Source organism: Tachyglossus aculeatus, chromosome 5 (assembly GCF_015852505.1).
Source record: "Tachyglossus aculeatus isolate mTacAcu1 chromosome 5, mTacAcu1.pri, whole genome shotgun sequence".
NCBI classification, from domain to species: Eukaryota; Metazoa; Chordata; class Mammalia; order Monotremata; family Tachyglossidae; genus Tachyglossus; species Tachyglossus aculeatus.
The window spans coordinates 669,185-691,125 of record NC_052070.1 but is presented as its reverse complement, the minus strand read 5'-3'; the positions used below and the strand labels follow the sequence as shown (position 1 = coordinate 691,125).

Sequence of the window (21,941 nt, the reverse complement as noted above, 5' to 3'; positions counted from 1 at the left end):
CAGTAGATTGTAAACACCTTGAAGGCATGCAATGTGTATCTAATTTCTGTTGTAGTCTCCCAAGCACTTGTGGCTTTGTGACCTTGTACAGTGTGGCCTAGTGGAAAAGGCCTGGGAATTAGAGGATCTGGGTTATCATCCTGGCTTTGCCACTGGCCTGCTGAGTGACACCGGACAAGTCACTTAACATCTCAGTTTCCTTACCTGCAAAATGGGGATTTAATTCCTGTTCTCCGTTCCCCGTAAACTGGGAGCCTCTTATGGGTCAGGAACTGTGTCTGATCTGATTGTCTTGCAGCTACCCTAACACAAAAAGCAGCGTGACCTAATGGATAGAGCATGGGCCTGGAATTCAGAAGGACCTGGGTTCTAATCCCGGCTCCACCACTTGTCTGCTGTGTGACCTTGGGCAAGTCACTTCAGTTCTCTGTGTCTCAGTTACCTCATCTGTAAAATGTGGATTAAGACTGAGGCCTGTGTGGGACAGGGACCGTGTCCAACCCAATTACCTTGTACTCTCCCAAGTGCTTAGTACAGTGCCTGGCACACATTAAGCACTTAACAAATACCACATATTTTTATTATTATTACTCTGTGTAGTGCTTGGCACATAGTAAGGGCTTAATAAATACCACAGTCATCATTATTCCTGGAAATGTGTCTGCCAACTCTGCTGTATTGCACACCAACACTTGGTACAGAGAAGCAGCATGGCTTAGTGACAAGAGCCCGGGCTTTGGAGTCAGAGGCTGTGGGTTCTAATCCCAGCTCTGCCACTTGTCTGCTGTGTGACCTTGGGCAAGCCACTTAACTTCTCTGTTCCTCAGTTACCTCATCTGTAAAATGGAGATGAGCCCCAAGTAGGACAACTCAATTACCATGTATCTACCCCAGTGCTTAGAACAGTGCCTGGCACATAATAAGTGCTTAACAAATACTATAATAATAATTATTATTATTATTACAATGCTCTGCACATGATATGCACTCACTAAATACTGCTGATTGACTGATACTTTGAAGATCATCCCTAATCGCAAAAGAAATGTGAAAAAAGATAAAATGCCTGTCAGGATTTCATATCCATATTTGACTAGGTGCTGACTTTGAACAAATCCATTTTCTGTTCTTTGTCTTCAACTTATGGAAGTCATCATGTAACCAATCCATTCCCATGAGTTAGGAGGAGGAGGAGGAGGAAGAATAAGGGGAAGAGAAGGGAGAAGAGGAGGAGGAAGATGAGGAGGAAGAGGGGGAGAAGCAGCGGACATCACCCCGTCAGGATCTTATTTCCTCTGTACATTTCCCTTTGTGCAATCAGAGGAAACAGGGCAACAAAAGTTTGCCTCATGACTGACTCGACTCCAACCCATTTTCGAGGTAATTCCTGGAAAAAATTTGCCCAAATAGTTTACAAAACCAGTTGCTAAGAGGAATGTTGATTTCCAAGCACAACAAGTGCCCCGAGGTGCAAGAATGAATGCCAGCTTGGTTACATCATCGGTAAAGATAATCAAGAGGCTGGAATGGCACCCTCAAAGTGGAGCCTGATACTTCTCTTCAGCCTGCAGGAGCCACCTCCCCAGCACACACTCACACACCTTGTCCTTTGTGATTCACTTCCTTTGTTGCAATCACTTTGTTCAGGACCGAAGTGAGAGGCTCATTCTCCCCAATCACGTGGGAGGTTATCAGGGGCGACATGATCAGCTGCCTCTGCCGGATATAGGTTTCCATAGCAATTCTGAGAAACAGAACAAAAGCGAGGGTGGGGGAAGAGAAGGGAAATATTAACACAGCATTCCACTGGCCAGTCCAAGACCTGGTGGGAAGAGTTGGGAGGTAGCAGTCCTGAGCTCCCGGGGTCCATTGCGGAGACAGAGGCAGCAGTATGTTTGTGGGAAACATCCAGGTCCTCAGATAGCTGTGCCTCAATCTCCTCAACTGTATAGAGGGTATTCAATAAGTGTTCTCCCTCCTACTTAGCCTGTGAGCCTCATGTGGGACAGGGACTGTGTCTGACCTGATTAACTTATTTCAAACCCAGCACTTAGAACAGCAACTTGATACACAATATGGCTTAACAGATACCATAATAATGATAGTGATTATTAACAACAAATACCACAATTATAGGGAAGCAGCATGTTGTAGTGGATAGAGCACGGGCCTGGGAGTCAGAAGGTCATGGGTTCTAATCCTGGCTCCACTGCTTGTCTGTGGTGTCACCTTGAGTAAATCACTTCATTCATTCATTCATTCATTCATTCATTCATACATTCATTCAATCGTATTTACTGAGCACTTACAGTGTGCAGAGCACTGTACTAAGCACTTGGGAAGTACAAGTTGGCAACATATAGAGACGGTCCCTACCCAACAATGGGCTCACAGTCTAGAAGGCACTTCTCTGTGCCTCAGTTACCTCATCTGTAAAATGGGGATTGAGACTGTGAACCCTCATGGGACAGGGACTACGTCCAGCCCGATTTGCTTGCATTAACCTCAATGCTTAGTACAATGCCTAGCACATAGTAAGCGCTCAATAAATACCATTACTATTATTATTATTGTTATTACTATTATTAGCGGGTTACAGTTGGAGGGACCACTTATGATAAGCAAACATTTGTCCTGCTGCCTACGGGTACTCTGCTCTGTTGGTCCTTAACTGACAAACCATGTCTCCAGAAATAACTGCTACAGTTAGTACCGGAATGGCAAAACCTAAACATCTCTAAATTGGCTTCATTTTAAAAAGAGATGATGCCACTGACTGAGCAGGTGGCCTGTATCTTCCCCTTTAAGGTATTTATTTTGACCACTTGAGAGAGAAAAAAATCTTATGTTTATCTCCCCCCATGAGAATGGAGGCTTCCTTTGGGCAGGGACCATGTAACTTGATTATTCTGCCTTTCCAAGCATTTAGTCCAGTGCACCGCACCAAGCAGGTGCTCAATAAATGCTATAACAATTACAGCTAGCATCACTGCTTCATTTCTGGTCTTTCTGTCTCCAGATGCCGTCGGTGTGTCTGGTCGAAAACAGCAACTCCTTCTCTGACTCAGAGGGCGGGTTAGTCCGCCTGCCACAGGTGCCTCTCAGAGAGGCTGCAATCTCTGAGGCTGCGCTGGCTGTGTCTCCAGAGGGTTCCCTCGGCCCCACTGCTTACAGTCTCAGCACTTGCCCAGTTTCAGATCAAACGTCACCCCACAAGCGGCTCCCCACGGATGCCCCCATTGCCTCCTTGGCCCCACTTGGGGCTGCGTGTCGCCTCTTTTACCCAGCTGTGACCCCAGTGGTGGCCTCACCCAGCCTTTAGTCTAAACTCTCCCTTGCTGCTTTTGCTGCATTTCCCTGATGATGGGAAACAGGCCTCACTCGGCTCTGCCATAACCTATTCTGCAGAATGGAGCAACCTCCTGGGGCAGCCAGACAGCCTTCAGAGCCGCTGAGGATGGCAAATGCGTTTTGATAGTCTATAAATACTTTCTATAGTGTGTGCTTTAGAAACCTTGCCTGGTGACAAAGTTAACGAGGCAGCATCATGGCATGCTACAAGGTTAACAGGGCAACATCATGTCCGGCTACAGAGTTAATGGGGCGATACTGTGTCCAGCTACAGAGTTAACAGGGCAACCAAAGAGCTCAAAGTCAGCGCTCTTCCAACTGGTAGCAGACAAAGACACAGACGCCCCACCCCTCCTTGCCCCTCCCTCTACCAGCCAGCCAGTCCCATTACCCATAGAATGTAATAATAGTACCCAGCTCTCTCTGGGGTGGTTTGGTTTCTCTGCCCAATAGACTTGCCAGGTTTTCCTTTCAGTTCTTACACACAGTGGTCTGTCTGCAGGAAAATGGAAATCTTTAAGTCTGCTCCAGAACCGGTCCCCAGGGGGTGGCTGCTGGATCCGCTGTACAACTGAAGCTTTCAGAGAAACTGCTCAGAGTGGACCACTGTGAAATAGACACATGCATGCACACTCACTCTTCCCAGTCTAGCACACTGGTATACTGTGGAGCTTTTATGCTGGGTTTTGCAGACAGCCACCGAACATTTTAGGGTTTAAATGCCAGAAGCTGTCGTGTGTGCTGTGAATGATTTACAGTGAAGTTGGCAGCCCGACCCTAACCGGTAATCCAATTAGGGTGGGCTCTTCAGAGATGCAATGAGTGGATTCTTAGACTAGAGAACAAATCTCAGCTCGCAGGGCTTTCACAGCAGAGAACAATAATAATAATAATAATAACAACAATAATGATAATAATAATAACGGTATTTGTTAAGCGCTTTCTATGTGCCAGGCATTGTACTAAGTGCTGGGGTGGATAAAAGCAAATTGGGTTGAATACAGTCCCTGTCCCACGTAGGGCTAAATCTCAATTCCCATTTTACAGATGAGGTACTTTAGGCACAGAGAAATGAAATGACTTGCCCAAGGTCCCACAGCAGACAAGTGGAGGATCCGGTGTTAGGACCCATGACTTTCTGACTCCTAGGCCCGTGCTCTATCCACTACTGCCTCCGAGCGACAGCTGGCTCAGCCCTCTACCAGGGCACTGACATATGAGAAAAGAGCGGAGATGAACTCACTTTGCCGCATCAGCCTCGGAGCTGGCAAGTATGGCAGGACCAACCCAGGCACTCGGTCACTCCCCGAGGCCATTGGGTGGAGAAAGAGTTGGATAAGGGAGACCAGAGGGGGCCACCATGGCTAACCTCTGAATCAGCTTGGCCAATCAATAGCAAAGATTAGCCAGGCTCACACAGATGCTTCGCAGGCTCCTCCTCCCCACCGGTGGTCACAGGTGAGAGACTTCCTGAAACCAGATTTCATCATTACTTAGCCAGTAACCCCCACCCAGACAGACGGGATGGGACTATTTACCTGTTCCAATTTTGGCAAAATTTAAAATCAACTCTTCCAAGAAGCCGTCCTTGACTAACCTCTCATTTCCCTACCTTATTTGCCCACCCTTCTGTGTCAGCAACACATTTGGTTCTGTGCACTCCTCCTCCAGCCCCACAGCCCTCACGTTAATATTATTATATGCCATCGAGTTTTTTCCAATTAATAGCAACTCCATGGATACACTTTCTCCAGAACGTCCTGTCCTTTGCTATAATCTGCAACCTTCTAATGTTTCTTCCGTTATCGTTGTTATGGTCTCTATCCATCTAGCTGCTGGTCTGCCCCTTCCACGTTTCCCCTACGCTTTTCCTAGCATCAGTGTCTTCTCCAGAGAATTAGTCCTCCTGCTTATGTGTCCCAGAATGCTAATCTAAATTGAATCATTTGGCCTTTCAAGGGCCACTTTGGTTTAATTTGCTCCACAATCTATTTGTTTATTTTTCAAGTAGTCCAGGGTATTTGCAAAAGCCTTCTCCAACACTAAACAGCCCTCATGTACATATACTTATATGCTGCAATTTTCCCCATCTGTAATTTATTTTAATGTCTGTCCCCACACTACACTGTAAGCTCCTTGTGGGCAGAGATTGCATCTACTAACTCTATTGTACTGTATTCTACCAAGGCTTTGTACAGTGCACTGCACACAGTAAGTGCTCAATAAATACCACTGATTGAGTGATTGATAGGTTAGTGGATTCTGAGACCCAATGAGGATGCAACACTGCACTGAGCTCAAGACGAGAAATTTCACTGGGTTTAGAATGGGCTCTGCAGCCCCTCATGGGGTGGGGCTTGGGCCTTGGGACTGTCTACAAAGACACAGAGGGAGGTAACACCACTGGCTCACCAGAAACACCCTGCTTTACTCAAGAGTGAAGGTGCTTTAGGCCACACCAAAGTACTTACTGGTGAAAGGGAATGAAATATTGCTTTTCTTCATCATCCACCTTCCCATGAACAATGTCAGTAACATCCATCACTAGGAGAAAGACAACTTTGGTCAGGGGACCTCCTGCTTCAAGTATCAGCACCCTAAAGTGGCCAAGGCTACTGGCATGGAACACGTGACTTAAAGAAGGAAAGATCCTGGATTTTGTGGGATGGCTATGGCCCAGCATTCCACCTAAAGTAGGTCTGGAGGAGTGGCCATGTCCCTTTTGGAACCCTGGTCTAGAGCCCACATTTTCCCAACACTGAGGCCTGATTCTCTGGCAGGGAGGCTCCGCCCACATGCATCCACAGGACCAATCGTCGCCAACCCCCACAGGAACACGCCAGATCAGCATTTCTCTAGGCTTCACTATTTGTCCAGGTTCCAGCTGCTGGCCAAGCCCACCAGGACCCCTGATATCCATGATGGCTTTAAGGAACCCTGGACCACAAGAAGGGTTTAGGGTGACCCAAGGGTAAAGGGGTACTGGTTATGATGGGCTTGTGGGGGGGGTGGGTTGGGAAGAATTTTAGCGGGTGAAGGACAATGAGGAGTAAACAGACGTGCTGAGGCCATGGGCATTCTGGAACCCAAAGTCCTTCCCGCCTAGCCTGGAACCCCCAAAGTGCCTTAAAAGGGGAGGGAGAGCAGGAGTAAAGGGACAAAGGGAAGGGGAAGGAAAAGGAGTTGGAGAAGGCAGGGGAAGTAGGAAGTTAGGAAGGATGTGGAGGGGCCAGAGGAGGGAGGGAGGTAAAAGAGGGAAGAGGGGGAGAGAGGTAAAAGGGAGAGGAGGTAGCTGAGGAAGAGGAGAGGGAGGGGGAGAGGGAGGAGAAGGGAGGTGGGGAGCGGGGGCTGGCTGGAGGAGGAGAAGTATCTAGGGGTGTTTCCGTGAAGATGCTGGGAACGGTTCCTGCTGCTTTCCCGAGGTGAGAGGTGTGTGCTCACCCCAGCGACCCCTTGTGGCACCTTAAGCTGCAGGGCCAGGAGCTCCTGGGACAGACATGTTCTGTGTGACCGCATGCCCACTCCCCTGCCGGTACCTGCCACCCCAAAGGGTCTCCGGAGGCCACATGTGTGCTTCTTCCCCTCCTTCAGCTCCATGTGGCCAACGCGGACAATCTGGCACACCAGGCTGACCTTGCCCCGCAGCAGGTCTGTGCTGCTGAGGTCCTGGAGGGAAACACACCAGCTTCACAGGGGTCTGCTCTGTATTGTGCCCCCTCAGCGTTCTCCCTCACACCCCTCTGTGCTTCCCCAGCACTCTCCCTGACCTCCCTCTGCACACTTCTTAAGCACCCCCTGAGCTCTCCGAGCTCTCTCTGTGCTCTCCCTGAGCTCCCTCTGCACTCTCCCTAACCTCCCACTGTGCTCCCTCTGAGCTCCTTCTGCATTCTCCCTGACCTCCTCTGAGCTCCCTCTGCACTCTCCCTGACCTCCCTCTGTGCTCTCAAGCACCCTCTGCACTCTCCCTGACCTCCCTCTGTACTCTTCCTAAGCACCCTGTGTGCTCCCTCTGCACTCCCCTAAGCACCCTTTGTGCTCTCTGGGCTCCCTCTGCGCTCTCTTTGAGCTTAATCTGTGCTCCACTGGCACTCTCCCTGAACTCCCTCTGTGCTCCCTCTGCCCTCTCCCTAAGCTCCCTCTGTGCTCTCCCTGAACTCTCTGTGCTCCCTCTGCCTCTCTGAGCTCCCTCCGCGCTCTCCCTGACCTCCCTTTGCACTCTCCAAGCTCCCTCTGCACTCTCCGAGCTCCCTTTGCACTCTCCCTAAGCTCCCTCTGCACTCTGCAAGCTCCTTCTGTGCTTTCTGAGATCCCTCTGCACTCTCCCTAAACTCCCTCTACACTCTTCTTGAGCTCTCTCTTCGCTGTCTCTGGGCTCACTCTACCTCTCTGAGCTTCCTCTGCACTGTCTTCTGAGCTCCTTTTGGGCCACTCTGTGCTCTCTCTTTGTTCATTCTGCACTCTGTGCTCCCCTGAACTTCCTCTGTGCCCCATCTGTGCTGTCTCTCTCTCCTTTGGATCCCCCCTGAGAGTGCCTCTGTGCCCCAACTGCTGAGCCCCTTCTGCATCTGCTTGGATCCCACTCTGTGCCCTCTCAGCCCCCTCTGGGCCCAGCCACAGCTTCCTCAGCTTGTCTTGCTTTACCCTCAGGACAGCAGCCCCAACCAAACCTGGCCCGAGTGCTGCGGAACAGCTGGGGGCTTTCTTCTCCTCTCCAGTCTCCTCACTCAACCAAGGACAGCTATGGGGCCCAAGAGAGAGGGAGGCTGTTTGGTCCAGAGCAGAGAGCCTGGGACTGGGAGTCCCAGCTCCCCAGTATGACTGTGACAGCATGAGTCATTTAGGAAAAATCACTTAAAGCCTGTGGGCCTCAGTTTCCTCATCTTTAAATACGGGAGAGGGTACCTGCTTTCTTTCCTTTTTAGGCTATGAGCCCCTTGGGGGACAGGGGCTGAGTTTAATCTAATTACCTTGAATCTCCCCCAGGGCTTGGCATGGTGCTAGGCATACAGGAAGTGTTTGACAAATAGCATCATTATGAAATGAACAGCATGACTCACATTCTCTCTCTCTCCCTCCCTCCCTCCCCTCCCCCCCCCCCCCCCCCCCCCCATGCCCTTGGGTGCCCCATTCTAGCACCCCATGCTGACCGGGGCTCTATGGCCTTCTTGGGGCCTGTGGCAACCAAGCCTCTGGCAGGACTGTTCCAAAAGCTATCAGACCACAAACTATATGGGATATGCTGCGGGGATGCCAGGAAGCTTTTACAATCATTTAGCCGGGACAGTAACAGCCTAGTTGGCCCCCAAGAGCGATACCCTCCAAGAACAGCTGGAAAAATAACTGCAGTGGAAGTGGGGTACTGCTTTGGGAATGCTTTGGGGATGAAGTGGGGATGCTGCTTTGTGCTGCTTGGCCTTGAAGAGTTGCACCCCAATCCCAAGTTCCAATGAGCTTGGGTGCTATGGGGTACAGACACTACGGGGAATGGGCACTGACAGGCCTGGGCATTACCAGGCACAAGCCCTACAGGGCAAGGTTGCTGTGGGCACAGATGCTGCAGGGCATGAACACTACCGGGCACAGATGTTGCAAGGTCTGGGTGCTGCGGGGCATTGGCACTGCTGGGCACAGCCCCAGTACTTCCTGCACCATCTCTTCTGCCTGGCTTACTGCCACCGGCCCCCTGGAGGTCTCACTGAGTTCTGAGCAGATGCAGGAGGGCAACTGGTGATGATGAACGGGCCGCCGAAGGCGGGGGAAAGACCACAACCCGGCAGGACTTACCGTAAACACTGCTTGCAGGTTGTTGAGTTTCTCTATCTCCTTGGGCATCCCATTACTGCCCCAGCGGATCAGGTAGTTCTCACTGGCCAAAGCAAAGGGGGGGGTATCACAATCAATCAATGGTATTTATTGAATGCTTCTGTGTAGAGCACTGCAGTAAGCGCTTGGGAAAGTATGACAGAGTTAGTAGACATGAACCTTGCCCTCAAGAAGCTGAAAATCTAGGGTGGGGAGATACTCACCAGGGATATATTACTGGGAAACGAAGCAGCAGAGTATAAGGACTTAAGTGGCATGGTGGTGGGGATGGGGGAAGTATCAAAGTGCGTAAGGGGCACAGGTGCAAAGGTGACACACAAGGGATGGTAAATAGGGTGGGAGATGAGAGGTTAGTCAGGGAAGATTTCTTGAAGGAGATAGTATTTCAGTAGGGCTTGGAAGACGGGGAAAGTGGTAGTTTGTTGGATATGAAGTCGGGGGAGTTACGGGCAGGAAGGAGAATATGAGAAAGGGGTGGCAGTGGGTGAGATGATCAAGGCATAGTCGGTAGGTTGATGTTAGAGGAGCAAAGTGAGCAGGCTGGGTGCTCTAGTGGGGATGGGAGAGGTTAGGTAGGATGGAGAGAGTGGAGTGAAGGTCTCAAAGCCAGTGAGGAGGAGTTTCTGTTTGATGTGGTTCTCTGGTCACTGACAGGGCTGGGCAAATCCACAGCCCCTCCCAGCGTCTGGCAGCCCCCAGCCTTTGGGGAGAAGCTTGTGAGTCAATTATATTTATTGAGCATTTACTATGAGCAGTGTACAGTACTAAGCACTTGGGAGAGTACAATATAACAGAGTTGGTTAACATGTTCCCTGCCCACAGTGAGCTCACAATCTAGAGGGGCACACAGACATTAATAATATATAAATAAGTTATGGATCTGTACATAAGTGCTGTGTGACTGAGGGAGGGGTGGATAAAGGGTGTAGTAGGAAAGCAGCCAGGTAAAGTAGGAAAGGACAACGTGATTGAGTGCTTTAAAGCCAATGATAAGTAGTTTCTGTTTGACGTGGAGGAGTATGGGCAGCCACTGGAAGTTTCTGAGGAGTGGGGAAACAGAGACTGAATGTTTTAATAAAATATGATCCGGGCAGCAGAGTGAAGTGTGGACTGGAGTAGTGAGAGACAGGAGGCAGGGAGGTCAGCAAAGAGAACAATGCAGTAATCAAGGAGGGATAAGAGATGAAGATTTGGATGGAAAGGAAAGGGTCGAATTTAGCGATGTTGTGAAGGTTGAACCAAGAGAATTTAGTGAGAGTTGGAATACGTGGGTTGAATAAGAGAGATAGTTGAGGATGATGCCAAGGGTTAAGGGCTTGTGAGACAGGGAGGATAGTGGTGCTGTCCACAGTAAGGGGAAAGCCAGAGGGAGTACAGATTTGGGTACGAAGACAAGGAGTTCTGTTTTGGTCACGTTAAGCTTGAGGTATCAGTGGGAAATCCAAGCAGAAATGTTTTGAAGGCAACAGGATATACAAAACTGCTGAGAGGGAGAGATCAGGGCTGGAGATAGAGATCTGGGAGTCATCCAAGAGAGGTGGTATCTGAAGTCATGGGAGTGAACAAGTTCTCCAAGGGAATGGGTGTAGATGGAGAAAAGAAAGGGACCCAGAACTGAGCCTACAGGGACACCCACAGTTAAGGGGTGGGAGGCAGAGGAGGAGCCCGCAAAAGAGACTTAGAATGAGTGGCCAGAGAGACAGGCAGAGAACTAGGAGAGGACAGTGTCAGTGAAGCCAAGGTTGGATGGTGTTTCCAGGAGAAGAGGGAGGTCAACAGTATCCAAGGCAGCTGATGGGTACAGGAGCAAGATAGAGTGGGCGCTGTTGGACTTGGCAAGAAGGAAATCATCTGTGACCTCTGAGAGGGAAGTTTCTGTGGAATGAAGGAGAGGGAAGCAAGAGTGGTAGGGGTCAAGGAGAGAATCAGAGAAGAGGAACTTGAGATGAGAGATGTGTGAGGAGGTGCAAAGAGGGGGTGGGCTACCTGATAAATCGGGACTGGTCTGGATCGTAGAGAGCCAGGAGGAGTTCAGCATCCTCTCCAATGTTGCAGACGAAGTTCTTGAAGTTCACATACAGGCCGTAGGTGTGCACTGTGCTGAAGATAGCCTGGCCCCTCAGGTCTGGGTTCTGCAGGATTGACTGGGGAAAGGGGCCGGAGGCCAGGGGAAATGCCAGGCTTAGTCAAGAGTTAAACTGAGTGTAGACCCGGGAAAAGGGGCTGTCACCAGGCTCTGGGGCTATAGAGAGATTGCACTCATTGGCTTCTCTGTCCCAGGAAACGGGGCTGGGGCCGGGGGGCAGAGGAATGGAGGCTGGGGGTAGCAATGCTCAGTCCATGGGGCAGCAGGGATGGGGCTGGGAGGAAGCAGTGCTGTGGCCGGGAGTAGCAGGGCTGAGGCCAGGGGGCAGTGGTGCCGGGGCCAGAGGAGAGCGGTGCTGAGGCCGGGGGGCAGCTGGTGCTGTGGCCAGGGCAGCAGAGGGGCTGAGGCCAGGGGACAGCAGCAGTCAGTCCTTTCTCTCTCTGACCCCCTCTTCCCCCAGTTCCCCTTCCCCCTTTCTCTTGTTCTTTCCCTTCCTCCCTCCCCTCATCCCATTGTTCTCTTTCTTCCGTTTATTTTTCCTCTCTCCCCTCGCCATGCCGCTCCTCTCCCTGACTCTGTTTCCTGTAGGTCCACCCTGGTGTCACCTATGGTAACCAGCTTTTCAGTAGTTCAAGCAGGAGAATCAAACCTAACCCCTAACCCCAAGCAGCTTAACCTCAAACAGCGGGACATGGCAAATACGCAAACTCCAGTGGAGATCACTACAAAACCGGGTAGAACCCAGTGCCAGTGACAGAAAGAAAGCTAAATGTGTCTGGGCCTCAGAAGGGCCTCAGGATGGAAAAGCAACAGCCTGAACAGAGTTGCCCCGAGAAAAACAGAGCCGGAGGAGTCCTGGCCTGGCCAGCAAGTCTGGAGCCGTGCCAGGTGAAAAGAGGGGAACAGGAGCAGGGGGGAACCTGAGGGAACATACCTTCTCCTCTTGGATTCTCTCCTCGATCCTTTTCGATGCCGTCTCGTGGCACCTGAAGAGGGCGATGGTGCTCGTCTTTTCAGGATCCAAGATGTTTCCATCCTGATCTCTCACCACCAGGTCAAGGCCAAGCATCCTGGGAGAACGGAAGGTGTGAGGAGGAAGGAGGGGGCCGGCAGCCTTGAGACCCTCGATGAGGTGGACCTGCCTTCCAAGGAAAACGTCTCCAGGCCATTTTTGCCACATCCATTGGATTCAAGTGACCTTAGTTGGGCTGAAGCACCTTGGACTGGACTACGGCAACCTGGACAGGGTGTGGCCAGGCCACGGTGATGAGGGCCTGGGTGGACCAACCGCCAGCGCCAGAACTGACTTTCTGAGGGCCGTGCAGGTGCCTTCCCTCTGCCTCAAATCCCACACACTCTGCCTTCTCCCTGACTCAGGAAGATGGTGAGCAGAAATGAGAAATACTGTAATCCAGATAGTTTCCCCAAATCCCTTAATTTTCTTGCTCCTGTACTCTTTCCTCTTATCAATCAATCAATCAATCAATCGTATTTATTGAGCGCTTACTATGTGCAGAGCACTGTACTAAGCGCTTGGGAAGCACAAATTGGCAACATATAGAGACAGTCCCTACCCAACAGTGGGCTCACAGTCTAAAAGGGGGCGACAGAGAACAAAACCAAACATACTAACAAAATTAAATAAATAGAATAGATATGTACAAATAAAATAAATAAATAAATAGAGTAATAAATATGTACAAACATATATACATATATACAGGTGCTGTGGGGAAGGGAAGGAGGTAAGAAGGGGGGGATGGAGAGGGGGACGAGGGGGAGAGGAAGGAAGGGGCTCAGTCTGGGAAGGCCTCTTGGAGGAGGTGAGCTCTCAGCAGGGCCGAGCTCTCAGCAGGGCCAGGCCTGCTACCGGTTCCAACCAACCCCAAGGAAAATCCAGAACTACATCACGCACTGATCTCTGACGTTGCCCAGGACCCATAAGCCTCACCTGAGGTTACGTCCGGTAACTGCACAGAATTCAATTCCCTCTCCCAACTCTTCCTCATCCCCCTCCTCCAACTCAAACTGAAAGCTAGCTTCTTTGCTCTATCCCAGAACAGCAGAAAATTAGGGTGCAGCAGAAAAGGTGAAGTCTGACTAGAATCTCAGGCCTTCTGTTTCACCCCAGCTCTGTGCTGCTTTAGATGCAAACGGAGAACCTCCAGGTCCCTGGTGGCGATGTAGGATGTTGCCATGGCTGCCATCAGAGCCAAGAGTATTGGATTAAAAAGTTTTGCAACAACTTCAAGGTAAACAGATGAACTTTAAAAAAGGCTGAAATCCCTCATGGAGAGAGGAATTCAATCAATCAGTTGTAATTCTTGAGTGCTTACTGCATGCAGAGCACTGTACTAATTAATCAATCATATTTATTGGGTGCTTACTGTGTGCAGAGCACTGTACTAAGCACTCGGCAGAGTACAATGTAACAGAGTTAGTAGACATGTTCCCTGCCCCCAAAGTGTTTACAGTCTAAAGAAGAATTCAGACATTACAGACCATGATATAAATAAAATTACGGCTCTGTACTTAAGTGCTTTGGGGCTGAGGGAGGGGTGAAGTTCAAAGTTATGCAGAGGTGTGTGTCCAAAAGGACTTAGCCTGCTTCAAGGTGCTTTTGGAAGAAAAGAAGGCTATTCAGCCTAAAGTGAACACATTCCCCATTAAAGTTGAAAAACCATTATCACAGTTGGTAGAGCAAGCTTCTACTTCTGTAGATTCCTGCCAAATCTAATCATCGTATCCCAGATCCTTATTTAATATTGTGATGTTATATTTTGAATTACTTTAATGAATAACAGTCCGGTGATGTTTAATGCTAGTGATATCGCTGCAGAGAGGAATTTCATAATTTTCCAATGGGTTCCTATTTAGAGCAGGTAGTGAGTCTTTCGGAACATACACCCCAAGATGCAACCATTCTTGATACATCCACAATTCCAAGGATCATATTATAGGGACAGGGACCATGTCTAATTCTCATCTGTGTATTCTCTCCCAGCACTCTAAACAGTGCCCTGCACAAAGTAAGTGTTTAATAAACACAATTACTATTATGGCTGTATCATGGGAAATGGTTGCATTTACACAGATGCTGAGAATGGCTATTAAACTCCCAGAAAAATTCCTCCATAAATTCCATGTTATAATTGTCTCTACATTCCTGAAATTTTGTTTTCTATCATGCACCGCCCTTCTTTGCTAACTCTGAAAATCAGTGGAATCAAAGACCCCATTATACATTCTAAAGAGCAGCACAAATGCTGCCACTGTTAATTTCCCACAAAACCCTTTGTGCCTCAATATAAGGGCCACTCCCAGATTCTCTTGAGGTTTGGAGAAGTGTTGGAAATGGTCCCAGGAGTCCTGATGTCCAACCAAATCACTTAAAGATCAAACTCCATGATAAAATTAAGCCTTGTCCTACAGTTTTCCCTAAAAGCAGCCAGAGCCAAAGCTAAAGGAAAGGGAGGAGGTTGGGGGGCTCGTGATTCTGACTGAATCTTCCAGTTAGGGATGACACTCCTCTTTGGACTCACTGACACTCCCAGTTTCTGGCATTTATGGGGATTCTGTGAGTTAGACTAGCCTCTGAAGGCCAAGCTTTGCCCTTGCAGCTCTTTCAGTTGGGTTCTTGAGCAGCAGAAGCAGTAGCAGTACTGTAGTCTGCAAGCTCGCGGAGGGCAGGGAATGTGTCAGCCAACTCAGATATATTGTATTCTCTCAAGTGCTTAGTACAGGGCTCTGCACAAAGTACACACTCTATAAATACCATTGATTGATAGTAGTAGCATCAGCAGCAGCATTTATTTAGACTAGGTACTTGGGAAAAAGAGAATAAATGACTCATTCCCTGCCCACCAGGAGCTTCCACTCAAACGGGGGACACACACAGAATAATATTTACAACTAGAGTGGTCAAAATAAATATATTGAGTAAACATATATACATGAGGGCTCAAGAGGGTTTAATAAGCTCATAAATGTTTGAGTTGGTGGAAGGAATAATATGACTAGGGATGTCAGGAATGAATCTGGGAAAGCTTGTGTGGAGCAGATGGATGTTGGGAGAGCTGAGGTCTGTCTGATGTGCGTAGGGTGATAATTTCAAGCTGGGGGATCAGAGTGAGCAAGGGGATGGTGGCGAGAGAGTGGAGAGTGAGATACTACTAGAAGTTTGGCTTGGGAGGAGCAAATACAGAGAGTTAAGGAATAGAAGGTGAAAACAGTGGCTACGTAAGGTGGGGTCAGATGGTGGAGAGCCTTGAGGCCTACAGTGACAAATTATTGTTTGATACAGAGACACAGGTTTTGAAGAGGAGAGATGTGGACTGAGTGATGCTTCAGGAAGATGATCCATGCAGTCACAGCATGGATCTAGACTGGAAGGAGAGAGGCTGGAGGCTGAGGCAATAGTCTAATCACGGTATAACCACAGCTCATTCCAAAGAGGTGGCAGTTAGATGGAGAGGAATGGGCAGAGCCAGGAGATGCTGCGTAGGAAGAGCCGGCAGGATATGGTACTGGACTGGTCGTGAGAGCCTGAACGCTAGCAAAGCATCAAGATGATGGCACTCCCTGAATGGGGAGGATGAGTAAAAATAACGAAGTGATAAGGGTGGCAATGGGTTAGTTATGATTTGAGGTTTTTCAGATTAAGTGGGAAAGCCAACTTGTACTTTCCAAGCACTTAGTACGGTGCTCTGCACATGGTAAGCACTCAATAAATACGATTGAATGAATGAAAGCTTCTTGATAGAGGTGGGAATTGGAGACACGGATTGCCGCAGTCTAGCTGATATGAAGAGGTAAAGAGATCCCAGCACAGGGAGAAGCCTGAACAAGGGGTCAATGGCAGAAGAGTTGAGAGTGAAGGATGGTCAGAAGGTGACCTTGGGAGGAACAAAGCGTTTCCATTCAATCCATGTCAACAACTCCTCGAGAATCTCCAGTGGTTACCCATCAATCTCTGCATTAAATTGAAATTCTTTATCATCAGCTTTAAAGCACTCAATCATGTCTCTCCCTCCTAGCAATTCCTCATTCATCTTCTACTACAACCAAGCCTGCATACCCCAATCCTTTAATGCCAACCTACTCACTGTACCTCAGTTGTACCTGTCTCGCTCCCAGCCCCTTGCTCACATCCTCCCTCTGGCCTGGAACTTCGCTGTCTTTCAGACCAGATAGACTATCACCCAACCTGTCCTCAAAGCCTTAATATAATAATAATAATGATGGCATTTGTTAAGCGCTTACTATGTGCGAAGCACTGTTCTAAATGCTGGGGGGATACAAGGTAATCAGGTTGTCCCACATGGGGCTTACAGTCTCAATCCCCATTTTACAGTTGAGGTAACTGAGGCACAGAGAAGTTAAGTGACTTGCCCAAAGTCACAAAGCTGACAAGTGGCAGAGCCAGGATTAGAACCCATGATGTCTGGCTCCCAAGCCCGTGCTTGTTCCACTGAGCCACGCTGCTTCTCTGAGCCTTATTAAACTCCTATGTCCTCCGATATGGGTTCCCCGACTAGGTCCTCATTCCCACACTTCCTCTCCCTTCTGCGTCACCTAAGCACTTGAATCTGTACCATTTAAGGACTTGATACTGATCCCATCTTCAACCTCATGGCACTTACATACATGTCATAATTTATTATATGTCTCCCCCACGAGAATGCAAACTCCTTATGGGCACGGAACACATCTTATCATCTCTGTTCATTCATTCATTCAATCGTATGTATTGAGCGCTTACTGTGGGCAGAGCACTGTATTAAGCACTTGGAGAGTACAATACAACAATAAACAGACACATCCCCTTCCCACAACTTACTTACAGTCTAGAGTCGGGGAGGCAGACATCAATACAAATAAATGAAATAACGGATATATACGTAAGTGTTGTGAGGCGGAGGCGGGGGGGGGAGGGCAAACGGAGCAAGTCAGGGTGACGCAGAAGGTAGTGGGAGATGAGGAAAAGTGGGGCTTAATCTGGGAAGGCCTCTTTTTTTTTTTTTTTTAAATGGCATTTATTAAGCGCTTACTATGTGCAGAGCACTGTTCTAAGCGCTGGGGAATTTACAAGGGGATCAGGTTGTCCCACTTGGGGCTCACAGTCTTCATCCCCATTTTACAGATGAGGGAACTGAGGCCCAGAGAAGTTAAGTGACTTGCCCAAAGTCACACAGTTGACAAGTGGTGGAGCCGGGATTTGAACCCATGACCTCTGACTCCAAAGCCCGTGCTTTTTCCACTGAGCCACGCTGCTTCTCTTGAAGGAAATACCTTCAGTAAGGCTTTAAAGGGGAGGGAGAGTAACTGTCTGTTTGATCTGAGGAGGGTGGGTGTTCCAGGCCAGAGGCAGGATGTCGGCTAGGGTTCGGCAGTGAGACGGGAGAACGAGGCAAAGTGAAAGTGTTAGCATTACAGGAGCGAAGTGTGCGCCCTGGGTTGTATTAAGAGAGAAGCAGTTGTATTAAGAGAGAAGTGAGGTGAGGTAGGAGGGGGCAAGATGGTGGAGTGCTTTAAAGCCGATGGTGAGGAGTTTTTGTTTGCAGTGAAGGCAGATGAACAACCACTGGAGCTTTTTGAGGAGCAGGGTGACGTCCTCTCCCAAGCACTTAATGCAGTGTACTACATACAGTAAGCGTTCAATAAATACCACTGATTGACTGGGAGTAGCAGGTGAAGAGAGACCACACTGAAGATGGAGAAAGCTGCTGGTGGGAGCTTGAAGCCAATGAGGCAGGAGGTCTGCGTTATTTCTATTCAATCACATTGGAGGTGATAAAACCAGGGCTGTTGAGAACAAAGCTCTCAGATACCTGTCAAGTGTGCCAAGTAGCCAGAGAATGAAGAGGAAATTTCTTTCCTCGGGTGTAGAAATGTTTCTGAATTTACCTGCTGCTGACTGTGGACATGGCTGGACATGGCACAGTAGCTCAAGAGGTCAAGGAGGTTCCTCAAACTTAGGAAAGCCACTTGGCCTACAGACTGGGCCAGGGCCATCCACATGTTGAAGGAGCAGCTTGACTTCCCGAGCTGAGACCAGGAGCTGTGCCAACCAGTTGGTGAGAACCAGCAGGTAGAGATCGGCTGGCGTGGATCAGTGGGCATGAACTGGCAGGTGTGGACCAACAGGCATGGACCAGCTAGCATGGATGAATGGGGATGGAATGGTTGGTATGGACCAGGTGGCATGACCGGCAGGTAAGGACTGGTCAGCATGGACGAGCAGGCATGGACCAGAGAGCGCTGATTCTCTTGAGGGAAGAAGCGGTGCCACATGCCAAGAGATTGGGCTGCTCCATCCTGGCGTTGCCCGGGGCCAAGACACTCAGGGAAGAGGGTAGCCCGCTCTGGGATCTCAGATCCTTGACCTCCATTGCAGGCTCATAGTCTCCAGAGCCTCAGGCCAACAGAAACCCCAGAGTTACAGCCCTTCTTGGGAAAGGGAAACATCTCAAGATTCCAGTGCCACCGAGCTCCTTCCTCCTGTGCCTTTCTCCAAACGCCCCCGAGATCACAGCCAAGAGCCAGGGCAGGGAAGGTGGAAAGGGTGCAAATACATGCCAGAGTGGAAACCCCTGAAACACCGGACTACTTGGGGGCTGGGGGGGGGGCAAACCTCGAATGTGAGCGGAAGACGAGAGAGGTGGCCCTGAGACATGAAAGGAGGCAGAACTCCCAAAAGAGAGCAGTGGAGCCTAATGGAAGAGTCAAATCCAGGAAGCAGGAGGCAGAGCCAGGATCAGAATGCAGGTCCTCTGACTTCCAGGTCTGGGCTCTTTCCACTAGGCCACTCCATTAGCCAACTGAATATCTGTTTATTTGTTTATTTTTACTTTCGATGACTGCATCTGTTCTCTGATTCTTTTATCTCACCAATTCATGTTCTCCTGTCTCTTCCACTAAACGATAAGCTCCTCAAAGGCAGGGATTGCGTCTACTAACTCTCCCCACTCCTCAAGAACCTCCAGTGGTTGCCCATCCACCTCCACATCAAAGAGAAACTCCTTACCACCAGCTTTAAAACATTCAATCACCTTGCCCTCTATTACCTCACCTCCCTAATTTCCTACTACAATCCAGCCTGCACACTTCACTACTCTAATGCCGAACTACTCATTATACCTTGTTCTCATCTATTTTGCCGCCAACTCCTGACCCATGTCCTCTCTTTTGGCTTGGAACTCCCTCCCACACCACAGATGCCAGTCAACCACTCTCCCCAAAGTGGTTATGCAAAGCCTTATTAAGGTCACATCTCTTCCAAGAGGCCTTCCCCGACTAAGCCCTCTTATCCCCCACTCCCTTAACCTTCTGCAACATCTATGGCACTTGGACCTGTACCCTTTGGATATTTGGTATTCATCCCACCCTCAGCCCCACAGCACTTACATACATATTTTTCATTTATTTATTTATAATGTCTGTCTTCCCCTCCAGGCTGTAAACTCAGTGTGGGCAGGGAATGTGTCTACCAACTCTGATGCATTATACTCTCCCAAGCGCTTAGTACACTGCTCTGCCCAGAGTAAGTGCTCAATAAATACAACTGATTGATTGATTGATTGATTTAGTACAATGCTCTGCACTCAGCAGGTGCTCAAACAATGCTATTGATTGACTGAGTGAGAGGCAGAGGTCTCACTGTTTCAGAGTGGGGCAGGTGCCAGGACTATCGGTGGGAGCCCAATTGAGTGGCGGAGGGATGGACTGTAGGAGGGGCCAGCTGGGAACTACCTGTTGCCATGGTCGATTTTGGCTGTGACCTTCTTCTTGAGCTCTGCTAGCTCGTCTTTGGGCAGAGTGCCAGACAGGATCTGGGACCTCCACTCGATCAGACTGTATATCATCTGCTGCAGCTGGCGAAACATTACTACCTTGTTGTCCTATATGGGGAAAATGACAAGGAAACCAGTCAGTTGGGGAACGAAGCCTTAATTCCCTAAAAGGTCACACCAACATTCCCAAAAGCCCGTCGTAGTCTGGCAACTTCTTTGATCCAAATCAATCAATCAACGGAATTCATTGAGTGCTTGCTGTGTGTGAAGCACTGTACTAAGCCCTTAGGAGAGGACAATACAGTTAAGAGCTCTGCAAGTCTGAACAAAAATGTGCCCACTTCACAGTGGGTAAAGCAGAATGAGGAAACTAGAATTACAGGGGATCAAAGCAGGACGGGGCTCGAGGCAGACAGAGGAGGAGGGACTGGGGAGAGGGAAAAAGGGAAAGCGGATGAGAGCCAAGGGAAAGGGAGAAGGGGGAAGAAATACGTGTTTCTCCTCCAGAAGTTCTTTTCTGACTGATTTCTTATTTCTCCACCTTATATTTGCCTTCCGACTGCCATTTCAGCACTTCTGTTCCAGCTAAGAATTTGGGTGCTCACAACCCATAGTTCTTATGTTCACAGCTTTATACTCTAGTGCTTCCTCCTACTTACAAGTGACATCAGAATCTCTCTCCCTAGCAAAGCTGCAAGCTCCTCGAGTGCAGGGACTGTGTCTACTAAGTCAGTCGCCCCTTCTCAAGTGCTCAGTCTGGCACTTTCACACAGTAGATTATAAGGTCTTTGAAGGCAGGGACCGTGTCTACTATACTGTCCTCTCCTAAACGCTCAGTAGAGCACTCTGCACATTATCAGGTGACAGGAAAACTGGACAGCAGTGGAGGAGAGGAGTGATGGGTAGCTGGGGGTGGGCATGAGCAATGGCCACACCTTGCCCTGCCTCACGGGAACTGGCCCTCTGGAAAACAATGGGTTAGAGACAGGCAAAGTTTCTGATGTTAAGAGGCATCAAGAGGAACATCGGGCCACAGCAGACTAGAGAAAGGAGATTTACTAAATCAGACCATTGGTTTATTTTGTTTGGTTGGGTTTTCTTTTTTATGGTACTTGTTAAATGCTTACGGTGTGTCAAACAGTGTACTAAGTGCTGGGGTAGATATAAGTTAATTAGTTTGGACATAGTCCCTGTCCCATTGCCTAAGCAGGAGGGAGAATAGGAGAACTGAGGCACAGAGAAGTTAAGTGACTTGCTCAAGGTAACACGGCAAGCAATTGGCAAAGCCCAGGTCCTCCGATTCCCAGGCCCATGCTCTTTACACTAGGTCTCATGTGCCTCATTAGTGGCTTTAGCAAAAATAATTTGTAGGAAATGAAAATACCTTTGGAATTTTTTTCAACTGCTACTACAGGAGTGGAGAGGAAATCACTTTGAAATCCATTTCCCACTTGCTAGAAATTTAAGATTTTTTGAATAAACATCATAATTCTGAGCAGAAGCACAAGACAGATTACACCTATGAAAGAAAGAGTGCTTTGTTCAAGCATGTTTTCTTAACTACTTTCTCAACTGCATTAGGCACTATCCTAAGCAACATAATTATTGCCTGTCCACCCCAGCCAGTTGGCCGACATTTCCAAAAACAGATGATGGCGAACTTCACTGTGCCGCCGGGTGTTGGAAATGCCAATTACTCTCCCTGAAAGATGGGATTACTTCACTTTCCTTGTGAAAGACATTCCTGTGTCTCACTGTTTGGCTTGAGGGTCGGCAATTCTGGGGAAGAAAAGTCACAACATGAAACCTTGGAGCAGCTGATACACAAAGAGCCAATCACATGGTGTTAGTACACATTAAGACAGCTGATTTCATTGTGGGGGGACTCC

The 21,941-nt window shown here is 48.9% G+C and overlaps 1 protein-coding gene across 1 annotated transcript in view; it reads right to left on the bottom strand.

Annotated features, from left to right (window-relative positions):
• DOCK5 (dedicator of cytokinesis 5) overlaps positions 1 to 21,941 on the bottom strand; it is a 189,478-nt gene that overhangs the window by 105,073 nt on the left and 62,464 nt on the right. Inside the window, exons 5-11 of the mRNA XM_038746260.1 lie at positions 20,012 to 20,160; positions 12,195 to 12,330; positions 11,161 to 11,318; positions 9,136 to 9,217; positions 6,888 to 7,017; positions 5,823 to 5,895; positions 1,602 to 1,744 (exon numbers count right to left, since the gene is read on the bottom strand). Of these exons, the coding sequence (XP_038602188.1) occupies positions 1,602 to 1,744; positions 5,823 to 5,895; positions 6,888 to 7,017; positions 9,136 to 9,217; positions 11,161 to 11,318; positions 12,195 to 12,330; positions 20,012 to 20,160 (871 nt within the window). The remainder of the gene's footprint in view (positions 1 to 1,601; positions 1,745 to 5,822; positions 5,896 to 6,887; positions 7,018 to 9,135; positions 9,218 to 11,160; positions 11,319 to 12,194; positions 12,331 to 20,011; positions 20,161 to 21,941) is intronic.